The sequence below is a fragment of the Prosopis cineraria genome, unplaced genomic scaffold (assembly GCF_029017545.1).
Source record: "Prosopis cineraria cultivar Desert tree isolate PC_DT_omini unplaced genomic scaffold, ASM2901754v1 PC6, whole genome shotgun sequence".
Classification (NCBI taxonomy): domain Eukaryota; kingdom Viridiplantae; phylum Streptophyta; class Magnoliopsida; order Fabales; family Fabaceae; genus Prosopis; species Prosopis cineraria.
In genome coordinates, this window is record NW_026555337.1 from 10,204,020 (window position 1) to 10,220,503 (window position 16,484).

Genomic DNA, 16,484 nt, shown 5'->3' on the forward strand with positions numbered 1-16,484 from the left:
ACACAAAACATACATCCACAAATATTCAACTAGAATTCAAGTCACATCTAGATTTAGGTGTCTCTTCTAATGCTCACATACTACCCCTATGACTCATAAGTTCAACAAACATTTCATTTGCCAAGGTATCATGAAAGTTAGCCCATGCATTTGATGTCTCAATTGTTTGAATATAAGGTATCTCCATATCATTGGTAGTTGTCTCCAATGCCTCTATCTCAATATCCAGTGGATCATCTCCTTGTCGACGGATCAAATTATGAAGGAGACAACACGCTATGATGACCCGATTATAGACTTGAGCAGGGTAGAATGAAGGACTCCTAAGAATAGCCCATCGTAGTTTCAACATTCCAAAACATCGTTCAATAACATTACGCGCAGATGAATGCCTCATGTTGAAGCACTCACGTGGAGTTAAAGGCTGCCGTCCATCCCTCCACTCACTTAAGTGGTATCGCTGACCTCAAAATGGGGCAAGAAATCCTTCACAATTTGCATACCCCGCATCAACCAAGTAATATTGGCCTACAAGAATAAAAGAAATTAACTTTAAGCTCATTACTACATTGATCATTACTTAAAAATAAATTAACATTACCTTGAGGCACTTTCAAACCATTCCTACGACTAATAGCATCTCGCAAAACTCTACCATCAGCTGCTGAGCCTTCCCAACCCGTTAAGACATATATGAATTGTCCATCCGGAGAGCAAACTCCCAACACATTAGTAGTTATTTTCCCCTTTCGATTTCTATATCTCGCTTTGTCAGCCATAGGCACCTTCATTTTAATATGGGTTCCATCAAGAGCACCTAAACAATGCTGAAAATAACAAATAATTAATTAAAAGAATAGATAAATTATATCATTAATAAAAGTTATGAATTAAGATATGAGATTACCTTAAACCACCTCCATTTTTCGTCTATTGAATCCTCAGCAATTGGCTCAGGTTTCTTTAGGAGGTCTCGATTCAGTTTCATCATAGAAGTTAAGACCAAATTAAAATACCTACTAATAGTTTCACCAGACCTCCCAAAATAAAATCGTATAACTCTATTTTTTAAATGATGTGCAAGGATATGTAAGAACATTGCCACTTGCTCATCAACTAGCATGTTTTTGGTTGGTTTCAAACCTCCTATGACATCAAGCATAAGACATAGCTTGTCGAATGTGGCTCTATTCATTCTAAGCTGGTTATAACAAGTAATGTCACTGTTATACACCAAGTTTCGTAAGTGGACTCTATTAGCATAGAAGTCTACCGTATATGGCCTTCGACTAATGCGATTCCTACGCAAGGCAATAGTGGTACAAATGGCAAAGAAACATTGATACATAGAGTGAAGAACATGCATCCACCAAATCATCAAATGAACTATCACATCTCTCATTTCTGGATCCATAATTGTAGGTTATAAATTTTAAAATATCAGGATAAAAAATTCTAAAACATCTAATAAATATCACTTCAATAGACTAGAAACAGTATAAAATTCTATAGGCAACAAAAACAGTATAAAATTCTAACATAAAGCCCATATTTAATAGACTAGAAAATCATGAAACTCTAGTAAATCATTTTAAATTAAACACACATTGTTGGTAAAGAAAAATGTTGAATACCACGAATAGGGTTATGTTAGCGTCAAACCTGGATGGACCAGAGTCAATTTTCCTTATTACATGAGCAAAGAGGATTTTGAGTTCATACTAAGAGCCATGGAGTTTATAGCAGACTATGGCCAGAGATTCCTGCCCTTGTACAGCTTCAATCTGAGAAATGGAAGCTGGAGACCGAAAACAGAGGAACTTGGGAAGCATAACAGACTATGGCCATTCAGTTTTTGGAAAAGGAAGGGACAACGAGAAGGAATGAGTCATACTTAGAAGCAGCAATGTATATGGCTAATCGGCTCCCAAAGTTCCCAGCTCAAGAGTATCATACCAGGGCACATGGACCCCAGTGTCCTTTATTTCAGAGTTTAATATTCTTTTTGCCTATACTGCATGCATACTTTATGAATCTACAGAAATTTGATGACACGATGAGACAAGGAATTAATGAATGCTCTTTCAGCCTTCATGCTGTCATTATGGTCTTACCCTCAATATTCCTTCGAGTTAAACCCATATTAGTGAATCATTAAAGCATTTACGTACTTCTGGACTTCATTGATAAAGTCTGTTTGATTTATATTATGTGTAGCCTAATAAGAATAAATAACTAGACAATTCACCCACTGGGAAGCAACTCCGTGGCATTTGATTTGTTTAATTCTAATTAACTATAACCATTGAGGATAACGTACCAATAGGAGCAGAACAGATGTACAGTGTAGAGCAGGTTATTTGGGAAGAGTATAGTTGCATCTATGGTCAAACTATTGACAAGTCTATTTGTTTTTTTATTTGTAACGGGAATATCTACAAAGGATGAAAGGATAAGACAACTCACACATGAGTTATAGGATGCAAGGCACAAGAGAAGAAACAAAATTCAAAGATTCAGCAAAAAAATAAGGGAAAGATTCAGCAAGGCACAGCTTGTGAAAAGCTTGCGAGATCTCCAAAATATACACACTTGAAACATCTATGTACAATAACGGGTTCCCTCAATAATGCAATCTACAACGTGTTTCTTTTTAGGGCAAATAATGCAGTCTAGTTAATGTTAAATATAATCAAGACGATGTCTCTGCATCAAACCGAAGCCTATGACAACCTGAAGTCCCACTAATATTTAAAATATTCTATTTATTTGTCACTATATGTATATCAGGGTGGAAAAACAACTTTCAAGTTTCAAACCTAGCTTCATAGCTTCGATTGATACCCAGAAAAGAACCTAGCTTAGACAGGGGAGGCGGCCGAAGGATATAAAATCACGGATGAAAAAGAATGGAGGAGGGAAGTCGATTGATACCCATACCTTGGTCGCGAAATCCAAAATATTTGTCCAGACCGCGTCGTTTGTCGTCCGGCTCGTCTTCGATCTCACCACAGCTCTCGCCTTCTCTCGGTCTGCAACAAATCTTGCTTTCTCTCGCTCTGCCGCGACCAAGCGTGAGTGTGAGTGAGGTGAGGGTTTTATTTTTTTGAGGGCAAATTTGTCTTTTTGAAATTTGTATGAGGGCAAAAGTGTCTTAAATATTACAATTCTATAGAATTGCTCCCAATTCCATAGATTTATATAAGGAATTCAATTCAGCTTTTTTCCATAGAATTAGGATTCCCAAGAATTATAATTCATATCTACCAAACATCACTTTATTCAGATTCCTATCCCAATTCCATTTCCATCTTCACAATTCCAACCTACCAAACATGGCCTAATTTTCTCCAATTTCATTTGGAAATTCCAAGTGAATCACCCTTAAGGCCTCACTCACAAGGGCATGAGCTTTTAAATTTAATTTTTTATTTTTTTACCTCTATTTTAAAGTTTGATTCTTATTTAAAGGGTTCAAGACAGAGTTCATAAGTCTTGTTCTAAAAAAAATTAAAAAAAATTAAATATTATAAATTAATTAAAACATTCTAAAATTTTAAAAAATAAAAATACTTATAATATTTTAAAAATTAAACAACATACATGTAGAAGTTTAATAAAAAAATTTAAATCTTGATGAAAAAGAAGTCTATTTTTTATAAATACATAAATATAATAATTATAAAAAATAAAAAATTATACTATATATTGATATTTATTAAATTATATTAAATAAATTTTAAAATAAATTAAATTTAATAATAATAATATAATATGTATATGATCAATGTTTCAGGCGAACAAGTCTTTTTTAACTTCAAATGCATGTTTCATAAAAAAAAAAATCATAATATAATAGAGTTTGAAAGGTTGTTTGAATTTAAGTATTTTCTCTACAAAGCTTACTAAGATCAAGTTGCCAAACTTAATTATTTTTAATTTTTTTTTAAATCCAAATCATATTTAAACAGAATTTTTAAGTCCGGTTCTTTAGATCGGGTTTTATTCTCGGCTTTAAGGGTGAGGAGGGGATAGGACATTCGGAATCCCCTTAAACCCTAGTTCTTCAAATGCTGTGTTTCACTGCTCAGTCCGCTCAACCCCATCCATGGCTTTAGCAAGAACCCTCCTCTCTCGCCGCTTCCATTCCCTCCTGGAACCGCACAATCTCGCTTTTTTTGACCACATTGTCTATTCAAACCCTCTTTGCTCCCGCAAAAACCCTCCTTTCCAGCCCAGACCCTTCGCCTCTTCTTCTCAAACCCTCGCAGAATCAGCCCCAACGCATGGCATAAAGACGTTGCATTTTCTCTTTCAGGAACCTTCAGAACAGAGAATCGATTACAGGAAGCTCGTAGGAAAATCGAAACAAGGTGAAGCCACGGGTTTATCGGAGAAAACTGGGCATAAGGATAGTGAAGTTGGACGCCTCAAGAAGAAGAAGCCGGAGAAGAAATTGAAGAAATCCGGGGAATCGAACGTAAAATTCGTGCAAGAAGAGGAGGAGGAGGTGGAAGGAAAATCAAAACAAGGTAAAGCCGTTTGTCTGTCGGAGGAAACAGAGCATAAGAAAAGTGAAGTTAGACGTGTAAAAGCCGAAAAGAAGAAGCGGAAAAAGAAGTTGAAGAAACCCGTGGAATGGAAAATAAAATTCATAGAAGAAGAGGAGGTCGTTGTGGGGGAGCTCCATGGAAAACCAACACATAGTGAAGCCGTGAGTTTGTCGGAGGAAACGGAGCACGAGAAAAGTGAAGTAGGACGGGTAAAAGACGAAAAGAAGAAGCCGAAGTTGAAATTGAAGATTCCCGGGACAGGGAACGTTAAATTCATAGAAGAGGAGGAGGAGGTTGTTAAGGGGGAGCAACCGAAGAAACCTGAGCCGAAGAGATTGTTTGATTTGTTTAGTCAAGGGGAGAAATCGAACGAAGCTTATTCGAGGAGATTTAGTCCTGCAATCGCTCCTGTTGAAACGCATAAGGAAGTGAAACAGAGGGAGCCAACTGGTTCGAAGAAGGTTTCGTTGGACATGGAACTATTCCTGTCTTATTTATACAAAGAAGGGTATTTTAGAGACGCCAACTTTGTCAAGAGTAAAAAGTTTGATCTTAGCTGGTTCGATAATGATTATGCCCGGTATTATACATTGTCTGCTGCGCAAAAGTTAGGCAAAGACAAGCAAGAAATCTCCAAGTAAGATAACATTGTTCTGCTCATCCAATGTTGCATGGTTACACCTACATTTGTTTTAGTTATGGAGAAGATGCATATTGAAGAATATGAGCATGATTTATTTTTTTTACAGTTTTTGTCTTTCTTTAGTTACCAGCATTACTCTCTTTTATGTTCTAATGCTTGAAGTTTACTCAGTTGAATGTAGATGTTGATTGTCAATTCTTTCCGCTATGGTGATTAGGTTTGGATTTTAGAAGTTTAAAGTTAACCTAAACCTATAGTGGGCAGCTTAAGAGTTGCCATACTCCACTCTTCTTGGTGGGCTGTTTTTACTTTCTGTGTATAACTGGTCTACTATTTGACTTATCGAAACATGTTTGATGTTGAATAGGGTTTCAATGCTTGTCTTAAGCCAGAAATATGGGTATTTCAGGGTTCCCTCTTAATTTTTTGCCTGTCCTTTAAAGAATTATAGTTTGAGTATGTTTGTTCTTGATGTTCATTTTATTTGTTGGAACTTTTTTTGTGAAACTATCAATTTGAGTTTATTTGTTTTCTTTTTCTTTTTTCTTATTTTAACTTCTAAATTTTCTTTGTGATACTTTTGCTTCCTCTGGCTTTGGCTAAATATCCACAAAACTTACTCTGCCTCAGAATAATTAGATGAATATAGATCTACTGATCAATGATGTCGCAAATTGAATTCTTTGAGATTTGTAAGTCTAGATTTCTGCTAGTGACTCTCTAGACAATTTGTTAGTGTTGTTCTGATTATTCAACCAATGAAGGAAATATAAAGAAGTTATATTATCCTGTTTGCATGAAATTAGGTAAATTAATTTTTTTGTACAAATTAGGTGAATTACTCTGTTGAAGGAGGAAGCTGCCATAATGATGTCTAATCACTGGCTTTGTAGCTTTCAATTTCACATTGATCTAATAAACTGATATTCAGCCTAAGTACCAGGTCATTGTAGTGAAGAGTCTTGAAACAAAATGCTTGCAGGTTCTTGGCAATAAACAAGCATAAATGATTAGAGTTTTCTTACACTCTAAGAAACTTGTACATTTATGGGTACCACTTCTAATGTGATGTGGTGGTTTGGCCTTCTAGGACATTTTCGTTTCATTGTTAGTATGGTCTTTCACAGACCATGGCATAAGGCTTCTACGAACATTATTTCTAGTAGTATTTTACACTTGTAGCCAATAAGGGTTCTGCATTTTATTTTGCTATTTCTTTTGGTTGAGTTCATGTCATATCAAAAGAATCTGTAGATTTTATATCTGTTCACTAAATTATTAATCATTGGTGAAGCAATATGTTTGGTAGGGATGGTCAGAACTGGCTGTTCTTTTCTTTGCTGGAAAAAAGCTTGAATATATGAATCAAAATGAAATGATTAATCTGTGAGCCAAAGGAAAAAAAAAATGTAAGCTTTTGTTAGATTATAAGGAGTGTGATTTTGATCCTCCAATGGTAGCAGTAAACTTTATCCCACCACTTAGTGAGGTTGGCGATATATATTGCACAATGCCACTATACTTTGTTGACATGATTATTTATGTGCAAAACGAATTCATAATGCAAACTTGAGTAAATTGAGTTCCATATGCATCTTTGCCCGATTTGTCATTGCCTATGTGAACAGGCAAGTTACTCAATTTGCATTTTATGTGCTTCAATAACTAGGTAAACTTGCTTCCATGGAGCCTTTTGTTTGCATGGTACCCTTTTCTCTTTTCTTTTTATTCCTTTTTTCCTTTCCTTAACAGTTGACTCTGGAATTATTTATATTTGCTGAAATGAAATTGGATTTTGCAGATGGCTGTCAGGAAGTGACTTGAACAGGTGGCAATGTTTGGCTGCCCCTCTACTGGCAGGTCACAAGTCTTTGCTTCTAAAAGACTGCGAACCTATTTTAAGATTCCAGAGAACACTGTAAGACACATCTTGCATAAATACTTTCTGTATACTCCCTCCGAACTACAATATAAATTGTTTTCTATAAGCTTTGCTTGCTCCAAAATGTAGGGCATCGGATAGGTGTTATATATATTTTCAAGAACATCCTTACTTTATTGAGTAATTATTGAAGGTGTGTTGAATAAGTCAGATGTTGTATTTATTACACTCAAGGGCACAACTAGAAAGATGTGAAAATTTTTAGAAAATTGAAATGTTAACCAACTTTTTTTGAACAACGTAAATTAGGTAATAATGACTTATATTGTGGTTCAGATGAAGAGTGTGTGTGTGTGTGTGTGTGTAAATACTTTATAGAGCTGTAATTGCTTATCTTCATAATTTACAATTTCATTCTCCATCAGGTTTGCCGTAAATGTGTGCTGAGAGATTCATGCAAGTTTGTGAATCGAAGTGTTTGGCGGACTGATAAAAACAATTTGGATTTGGCTGTGACAATGAAGGTCATTTGCTCTTATTCCATGTCTTTAGTGGATCCTGGGCTGGTTGTTCCTGATAAAGTAAACAATTCAATCAATCGGTTGCTAAAGGAGGTTCTGAAACTGAGTCTAACCTTCTGATAATGCTTCTGCTTCCCCCTCTTTTCACAATTCTATCTGAAGAGTTTGGATATATACAGAACATGTGATCAGATGAATCACAGCCTTCTTCAATAACTAGGTAAACTTTCTTCCATGAAACTGAGTCTAACCTTCTGATAATGCTTCTGGTTCTAGGTATATAACTAAAATTGATTTGCCTTGTTTTCCCCTCTTCTCACAATTCTATCTGAAGAAGTTAGATATATACAGAACGTGTGATGACATGTGTCACAGCCTTCAAGTTCTAGGGATTCATCTGTTATTGGCTGGCTGGTTGCAAGTGAAATCGGGCCTTGCAAATCCTTTCGAAGATTGCTTTTCCGAACAGGGAAGCATTACAATTCCTTTATTTTTCTGATGGGCCATGGGGGTGAAAGTATGCTCTGTTGGCTGATTCTTTTAAGCGAGTGTCAAGAGATGAAAATTATCAAACCATGAAGCAAGTTGATTGTTGATGAGCTGCTGTTCAGAACCACTCGCCTGCAAACGTGAATAGATGCTTCATGTCGGCTTATAATTTGTTATTAATTTTTGCCCTTTTGTCTACCCGTTTCCACGGGATTTTTTTTTTTTGGGGACAATATACCATTAAGATTGAGGCAAATATAATGTCAAAGCAAGGGTTCATTTTAAGAAAAGAATCATTGTGTTTTGTTTACACCACTTTTATTTTTTTTTCATTTTTATAATTCGCTAAAATTCAATCCTACCAAAATCATGCAAGTTACAAAGCTTTATGTTATTTTATTTTTTATTTTAAATCCACTAAAGCAATCATTGTGTTTCTTTTCATCATCTGTTTTATATTTACACTTTGTCGATTTGTACGAGTCATTCTTGTGTGGGGTTATGTTAATCTTTTCTGTGTCTTTCCAATTTTGTCGGACATGCTTGAAGAAATGTTTCATTTTTATATTTTAACCAAAAAAACAAAGTATCAAAGATGATAAAATGATTTGTGAGCTGTGGCTTGATTCATGATTGATGAGCATCTGTTTGTGATCATGAATAAGGGATCATAGATTAAAATGAGACTTCATTTCTCATGTTGAAAAATATGAAATCTAAATAAAAATAGCCCTAGAAAAAGCTGATGTGCAAATAACGCTGTTGATGTGGAATACATTTATGGATTAATTAAACTCCTAGTCTTTGATGAGTTGCTGATGTGTTACTGATTTTACTATTTTATCATTTTTAATTTAATCTGTACATGTAGATTCAGATGCAGGATTAGCCCAGAGATGCCTTCCTAAGCCCAACTTACTGAATTTCCTGCTTTCTTCAGTTCTTGAACGGGATTGCACTGATCAGATTAGGCAGAAGAAAGATGCCATATAAAGAAGAAAGCTAGATGGCGTGAATTAAACCCATAAACAATAAGAACCAATAGCAGGAGTTGACCTGACCACCAAGTTATGGGAGTTTCAAGAGCCAGGTGACTTCGGAGAAGAGTTTCGAAGATGACTCATCTTCCTTGTAAGGCCGGTGTAAGGCAAGGAAGAGCTGGGCCGGGTAAGTTGGGTAAGGATGAATTCATAAGCCCGTTGAGTTTTCACTCATACTAGCACGTGTAAGGAATTATGAATTAATTTAATATTAGGGGGAGAGTAATTATAAGATTGGAAAGTGTCACGTTTTTTTCTTTTTTTAACAGATGGAAAGTATCACTTTACTTATAAAGCATTCCACCAATTAGTTTTTTTTTTTGGGGAAAAAAAAGACAATTATATTGACAAATAAAAAAGAAAGTAGCTTCATTCCACTACTTAGCTGCAACGACCAAAGCTTTTGTAGTTTGTTCTTAAAAAGGAAAAGACATGTAACAAGCTCGGACTTGCTTTATTACTTTTCTTTTTGGCCCCTATTTTCCACTACAACGCCCATCTTCTTCATCCACAACCTCTCAAAGCAATCCAACCAAAGTTATTTTCATAAATTGAGTTTGCCATTAATTTTTATTATGATATATTGTTTAGATTTAGAGAATATTTTATATTCATTAGATATTATTGAGATATTTATTAATTATTATTTGATTTATCTATATATTGGAAGCTTTCGTATCAACAAAGTATGGCACTTTTTTCAATTTCATTAATTTCTCTCTTGATTTCTTTTAATTTTAAAACTAAAGTGCAAGTTTGATATGTGAAACATTGCTTTCTAAAAATAAAAAAATAAAAGTATACATCTATAAAGAAAATAAAATGGGTGCGTTTTCTATTTTCTTCATTATTTTTTCATGTCCTAAACATGCACTAAACTTTTCTATTTTTTCTTTTGTATTTGGATGCTTCTTCGCTTTGAATTACTTGGGTCTTGGTAATGTGTAAAAATTTCACAACCAAATAAATATATACATATACATATACATAGATACGTATATATATATATAAATTGTAAATAAAGGAATAATAAAAATTTTAGTCCCTCAAGTTTGATTTGATTTAATCCCTTACATTTATTATATATGTAGCTTAATAAAAAAATTAGCTCTCTAATAAATTTAATTTATCCCTTATGTTGTGTTTTGTTTTGTTTTTTTTTTTTAATTTTGAATTTTTTCTTAGTAAAATAATTAGACTCCGTTTAATTAACTTACATGTCTGCTATTAATATTCTCCTATCCATTTCATTATATTTTAATAGTGTTGTCATGTATGTAAATAATAAAGATCAAATTGATACTTCCTCCATTTATACATACATACATACATATATATATATATAAGAGAAAAATTGTATCACGCAATTTAAAAAAGTTAATTAATCATAATAATTATATTTAAAAATAAAAAAATTAGACTAAAATGTCCTATGATAATTAACATGAGCATGTATTAATTATTTTTTATTAATGTAAATTATGATGGGTGCTTTAGAAAATGTGTAATAATGCCTATTGAAATAGGTAATTTTGCTTTTATATATATATATATATATATATATAAAGAAGCAAAAAGTGATGGTTTCTCCTGCAATTAGAAATGGAGGGAGTAGTCAAGACAAATTTAAGGAATCAAATAGATAAAAATTAAACTTAAAATACTATATCAGAGACTGAAATTTTTATTATCGTGTAAATACATATGCAAGTTTCACCAGAATGAGTAGCGTAGGTGTAGTGAGAGTACATCAACAACATCTGCTATTGTATATAGACAGGGGAAGAATCACAAAGATGATAAAAATTTCATATGTTAAAGTATACTTTTAATTTAGATAATGTTTCATTTTCGTCATTTAATTTTATAAAATGTATTTTTAATTCGTTAATTATAACACCATTAGTTTTATCATAAAATTATTTTATATTAAATTTTTAACTATTAATAAAATATTCTCAAATGTTGACATATTAACTTTAATTTTTTTAAAATAATAATGATTGGTACAAAAAATTACTATGTGAAAGTAACAGGTTTTAAGGTTAAGAGAGTAAAAAAGATATTTTATAAAATTAAAAGATAAAATTTTTTTTATATAAAATTAGAGGATCAAAAGTATACTCTAATCAATTTTATACTTCCTTTGTTAAAAATAAAAGATATTTTAATTAAATATTATCCTAGTAAAGTAATTATTTGTCTTCAAACTAATTTTATTTTTTTAAATTTACCTCTCTTTAACAAAATATTTCACCTTAAAATAAATATAAAGTGATTTATTCAATAGAGGTACTTTTAAAAAATTTCTTATATTTTTAAACATTCAACTCCTTAAAAAATTTTTAAAGAAGGGAATATATATATAAAAATTCATTATAAGGCATAAAATTATAATTAAAATCTGACTTGATAAGCCAGAATAATGGCGGGAGATCAAGATAGATACTCTATTCCTATGGCTATTGTCATTATATTTCAGCTTTTCCTTATTATAGAAAAAAGTTCTAAAATTGTATTTGTTCTTAAATGTAGGGTCAAAATATAATGGTTAATATTTTCTTTCAATGTTAATTTTTTCTTAACTGCACCAAGTAGTTGACAAATTTTTAATTCCTAGGAACATTTTACTGTGGCTGTTAGTTTCAGTGAAGAGTGAAGGGTGAAATTACAAAGTCTCATTTCTTACAAGCTTAAAAATTTTAACTATCATTTTTTAAAAATCACAAAACTAATTATTTTATCCTTTAATTAGGACCAAAGGATTGTCACGTTACCTTTTTATATTTCTATCAATGTTCTTAGAACTGAATTAGACATTGAATTGAAAAAGATACTGATTTACAGTTTGCATGGTCCAAATCGGTTGGACCAATAATTGAACATATGATGTAATAATTAAATAAAAATAATATTAAATGTATATATAAAATAAATATAAAAAAATCTATAATATGTTAATAAAATAACATAACATGAATTTAAATTAATAATCTTATAAATTATAATTTTATCACTTGTCAAATATAGGTGAATCTTGATTGAATTAAATATAAATAGATCCAAAAGTATTTATATTTATATCTATAATTGTTAACATATTTATAAAAAATAGTCTCAAATCATATTTTATATATGTGAATTGTCTAAAAATAAAGTTAGTTTTTATTAGGATCTAATTTTTAAATTTTTTTATTTTTTAAAATTTTTAAGGCTTTTTTAATATTATATTTAAAATTGTTTGGTTTTTTAAAAAACTGCTCAGGTTCCTGCTCAACTCAAGTTTTCTACTCAATGGCGGCTCAATTCTAGTCTAATGTGGCTCAATCATGAAAATAATTTTTTGATTCAAACGAGTTGTTGATGGCTCTAGTCGAAGGTCCAACCATCCGATGCTTTTAAATCATTGATTTCTATTATAATACTTGAACAATGCAGAATTTATTATAATTTATAATTTTTGTAATATCTTTGTTAAATTGTAGTGATTAGTAGAGATAAAAATGTTTAATTGATAATTACATTTTGGATTAATTAAATCATATCCAAGCCATAGTAAAATTAATAATTTATCCTGATTTCCAAATCACAAAATTGTACGAGAGAGACTCCGAAACATTTTTTTTTAAAAAAACGAAACATATAATTAATTAATTATAGAGGTTCTTCCATGGATACCCTAAGTGGTAGTCTAGCTACTTACACATTTTGATATTATTAGAGACAGGGCCAAGTGAATGAATATAGATGCTCATTATAATTAAGCTAAGGCCACTTTGCTAATTGCAATCATGTTGTCCTTGCTTATCACTTTCACATGACCTCTTCTTCTTTCTTAATTCCTCTATTGGTTTTTGGCACCAACTCACTATCGTCCAAGTGGCGACTCTAATATATATGTTGTGTAATATATTGCTCTTAATTATTCCCTCCATTTTAAAATATAAACATTTTCTCTCAATTAATCTTAGTTCAAAATATAAGCAATTTAATACATGTAAATTTTTTTTTTTCACATTCTACTCCTAATATTTGTTAACCTAGGTATATATGTAAATGTATATTTTACTCATCATATATATCTTTATGGAAATAAGGATTTTTTGGTATGTAAATTTTTTAAAAAAAAAACTATATATATTTTGAACCGGTAAGATTAGTATAGATGTATGAATCTGTCGGTGCTTGCTGTAACTTGAAGACAAGAAACCTTTGGGTTTTGTTGCATCTTAATCATGAACATTTGCTCAACAGATGTATTAGCTTTAACTTTTTTAAAAGTATCCGCTTTAACTTTTCCCTTCATCAGTTTTATCAAACTTTCACTAACCATACTAAAACCCGTCTCTATCTCGGCTTCTCCCTCTCAATTAGGATCTCACCGTATCAAATTTTTTGTTTCATGTGAAAATCATGTCATGCAAGTCATCATCAAATGGTTTTAACTTTCTTAATATAAATTTATAATCCCAATCTCCAAAAATAACTAAAGGCTGTAACACACCTATGTGTAATAGTAAGTTTAAATTTCACATGAACACATAATAAATTTATCATAACTAACCGAGTTATGAATAGCATCTTTTTATTATAGATTGATATCACTTTTAAATATATAAAAATACACGCTTTTTAGAAAATAATGACTCAAACCTTTTTTGTTGGGAGGAGTCTCTGAACTCAGGTGATTTACTGTGTGAGGTCAAAATAATGATTTATTTGGTAGTTAAAATATCTTTTATTTTTGCACGAACCATAACCTAAATGAACTTGTTGGCTGTCTGAAATCCTACAAGGGAGTGTAAATGAAAATGAGGCTGGCCTTCTGGTCATAACCCCACTGAGCTAAACGAGCTGGTTACGAGGTCGAATTCGTGATATCACTTGATCAATATATAGCTACTTACTCACATATATAATAGATTTTAATTTAATCATTGCACTATGCTAATGTAATATTTTCATTTTTTTTTTCATTTTTATATTTTGACCGACTAGACCAGGGATGATAAAAGCCTTGAAAAGGTAAACTAAAGGAACAAAGATGACAAAGCCTTCTGTGAAGCTTGATTCATGATTCATGAGCATATATGCTTTTTATCATGACCTTGGGATTATTATTTAAATTAAAAGTACTTGACCACTTCAAATCACGTTATTTCATTTTCAGGATTTTTTTCTTATTTTTTTTTACTTTTGAGAAATATGAAATCTAAATATAAATGATATTCTAATTATCTTTTTTCTCTTTTAAAAAATATGAAAGTTAAAAAATATGAATTGAAAACTTTAAATTCATGCAATATGAACCCCTTTTTCAAAAGCCATAGCTTTCTCAGTGCTCCAGCGGCACCATTACCTGTCACCACTTTGTCCTCATTGACTCGCCTTTTTTTTTTTTTTCCAATTGGCAGTAAATTATTTGATTTCCAAAACTAAAGTTTTGATTAATTTAAATTAAGTCATATCAACATCTTTTCAGGTGAAAACTTTACCATCAAATAATTCTGTATTTTTACAACTCAAAGAGATTTTTAAATTTAGATTATACAATGTTAATTAAATAAAGTGCTTGTTGGTATTTTTGTTTTTTTTTCCATCGAAGGTTATATTCCATTTCTGTTTTTTTCTTAATTAACTTTATGAAGTATTAATAAAAATTCTTTTGCACAAAAAAAAAACCATATTTCTTCAACAAGAGAGAAGCATGTAATTTTTTTTTTAACTAGAGAGCACACATTTATTAATGACTTGAGATTATAAGTGAGATTGAACCCCTGATTTTTTACTTACAAGAAAACTTACATGCTGCTAGGATATAAGGCGGGTGCACATCATTGAAACAATATTATTCAATTTAACATGAAAATATCTAAGCCTCTTGATACAAAATATAATTTCGGCCGCCAGATTGTATTAGGGGTTTCATTTTCTTTCTTGAGTGAAGTATGAAAGAATGATCAAGCATGGAAACTCCAGTTAACTTATAAATCACATTTCACCTGTGAAGCTCCCAATGAAATTCATAACAATTGGGGTTTTTGAAATAATTTCCTCAACCTTTTAGCCCAAACACCTTTATTCCTTCATTATTCGATGATCAGGTTTCCTGAGAGAATCTCTCTCAAAGCTGTGGGAAAAACAAATTTTGCTGTTATTGGCATCTTGCTGGTGGGATTATTTGGAGTCAGGTATAAGAATTTGAGAGGGAATCTAGAAAGTTTATTTGAATTATTTGAGGGGTCATTGTAATATTAATGAATTTGACTGAGTTTTATTTAAATGAATATCTTTTCCTTTGTTCAAAACTGCAATTTCCAATTTGGGATAATGCAATTTTTAGTCTTTTAAATTTGTTTGAGTTATCTATTTGGTCTTTCAAATTTTAATTTTTACTCCTTCCGTTTAAAATATAAGGTATTTTAACCAAATCTTACTCCCAATAAAGTAGTTACTTATCTTTAAACTAACTCTATCTTTTCATATTTATCCCTATTTAATAAATATTTTATCTAAAAAAAATATAAAGTAATCTATTCAATAGGGGCACTTTTGAAAAAAAAAAGATAAGAATTACACCTTAAAAAATTTAAAATATTTATATTTTTAAACATCCAACATCTTAAAAATTGCCATATATTTTTTAATAGAGGGATTATCAATTTAGTCCCTTAAGTTTAATTTGATTATTGATTTGATCTTTATTGTTTTAAAAAGCGGTTACACTCTTAACGGAATATTTATGGCAGCCATACTGATTAATGAACAAAAGAATAATTATTTAGGTAGAAAATACAAAAAACCAAATCATTAAAAATTAAATTTAAAATATTAAATCAATAATTAAAATAAATTTAAAAGACTAAAAGTTTTATCATCATATTTTTATCAACAACATGTAAACGACATGGCCGACCAAATCCACTCATCTAGCTGGAAATGCAAGTGGAAAGCTCTAATATTTCTTTACTTTTTTTTTTGTTAGCAATGGACAATATTATCAATGACAACCTCAGTATTTCAAAGAAACTTTTAACATATTTATTTAATACAACTATATATATATAAAAAAACTCAAACTCAACTCATGACCATTTGAATCAAGTATTCTTTAGCTTAAACTGAGGAGTTTCAAGCTCAATCAATATTCCTTCTTTTATTTTTTTCCTCATAATTTTTAATAATTTTTCATCTATGTAACTCTTTTTATTGATAATATAGACAAATATTAGTCCACATGAAAACACACATATAATTATTTATCTATATTTTTATTACTAAAATATTTAAATTTTTATTGTAAACTTAATCCTCATACTTACCCAAGATACTAAGTAATTGGTAGATTTTTCCTAA

General features: G+C 31.1%; 2 protein-coding genes across 5 annotated transcripts; one reads left to right on the plus strand and one right to left on the minus strand.

Moving 5' to 3' along the window:
• Positions 1-301: 301 nt before the first annotated feature.
• On the minus strand, positions 302-1,099 carry LOC129312984 (uncharacterized). Its single transcript, XM_054955789.1, has 3 exons — positions 908-1,099; positions 602-827; positions 302-528 (listed from the first exon to the last, which is right to left on the minus strand). Exons 1-3 carry the CDS (start codon positions 1,097-1,099, stop codon positions 467-469), a joined length of 480 nt encoding a protein of 159 aa, XP_054811764.1. The 3' UTR covers positions 302-466.
• A 2,932-nt stretch (positions 1,100-4,031) lies between these two features.
• Positions 4,032-8,378, plus strand: LOC129314377 (uncharacterized). 4 transcript variants are annotated; one of them, XR_008594095.1, is made up of 4 exons: positions 4,032-5,190; positions 6,998-7,114; positions 7,504-7,819; positions 7,934-8,378. XR_008594095.1 is itself a non-coding variant. In XM_054957806.1 (3 exons), the coding sequence occupies exons 1-3, from the start codon at positions 4,109-4,111 to the stop codon at positions 7,523-7,525; spliced, it is 1,221 nt and encodes a 406-aa protein (XP_054813781.1). In that variant the 5' UTR covers positions 4,032-4,108; the 3' UTR covers positions 7,526-8,378. The 4 variants fall into 4 exon arrangements, 2 of the variants coding, with proteins under 2 accessions (XP_054813781.1, XP_054813783.1); XR_008594096.1 differs by having other exon boundaries at positions 7,937-8,378; XM_054957806.1 differs by having other exon boundaries at positions 7,504-8,378.
• Positions 8,379-16,484: the final 8,106 nt, after the last annotated feature.

Excerpts from the sequence above, each read along its gene's own strand:
- LOC129314377 (XM_054957806.1), top strand. The coding sequence starts at position 4,109 with ATGGCTTTAGCAAGAACCCTCCTCTCTCGCCGCTTCCATTCCCTCCTG. Across the intron at positions 5,191-6,997 it reads GACAAGCAAGAAATCTCCAA|ATGGCTGTCAGGAAGTGACT; the intron begins GTAAGATAACAT and ends TGGATTTTGCAG. Across the intron at positions 7,115-7,503 it reads TTAAGATTCCAGAGAACACT|GTTTGCCGTAAATGTGTGCT; the intron begins GTAAGACACATC and ends ATTCTCCATCAG.
- LOC129312984 (XM_054955789.1), bottom strand. The coding sequence starts at position 1,099 with ATGTTCTTACATATCCTTGCACATCATTTAAAAAATAGAGTTATACGA. Across the intron at positions 828-907 it reads AAAAATGGAGGTGGTTTAAG|CATTGTTTAGGTGCTCTTGA; the intron begins GTAATCTCATAT and ends TGTTATTTTCAG. Across the intron at positions 529-601 it reads TGGTTTGAAAGTGCCTCAAG|GCCAATATTACTTGGTTGAT; the intron begins GTAATGTTAATT and ends TTATTCTTGTAG.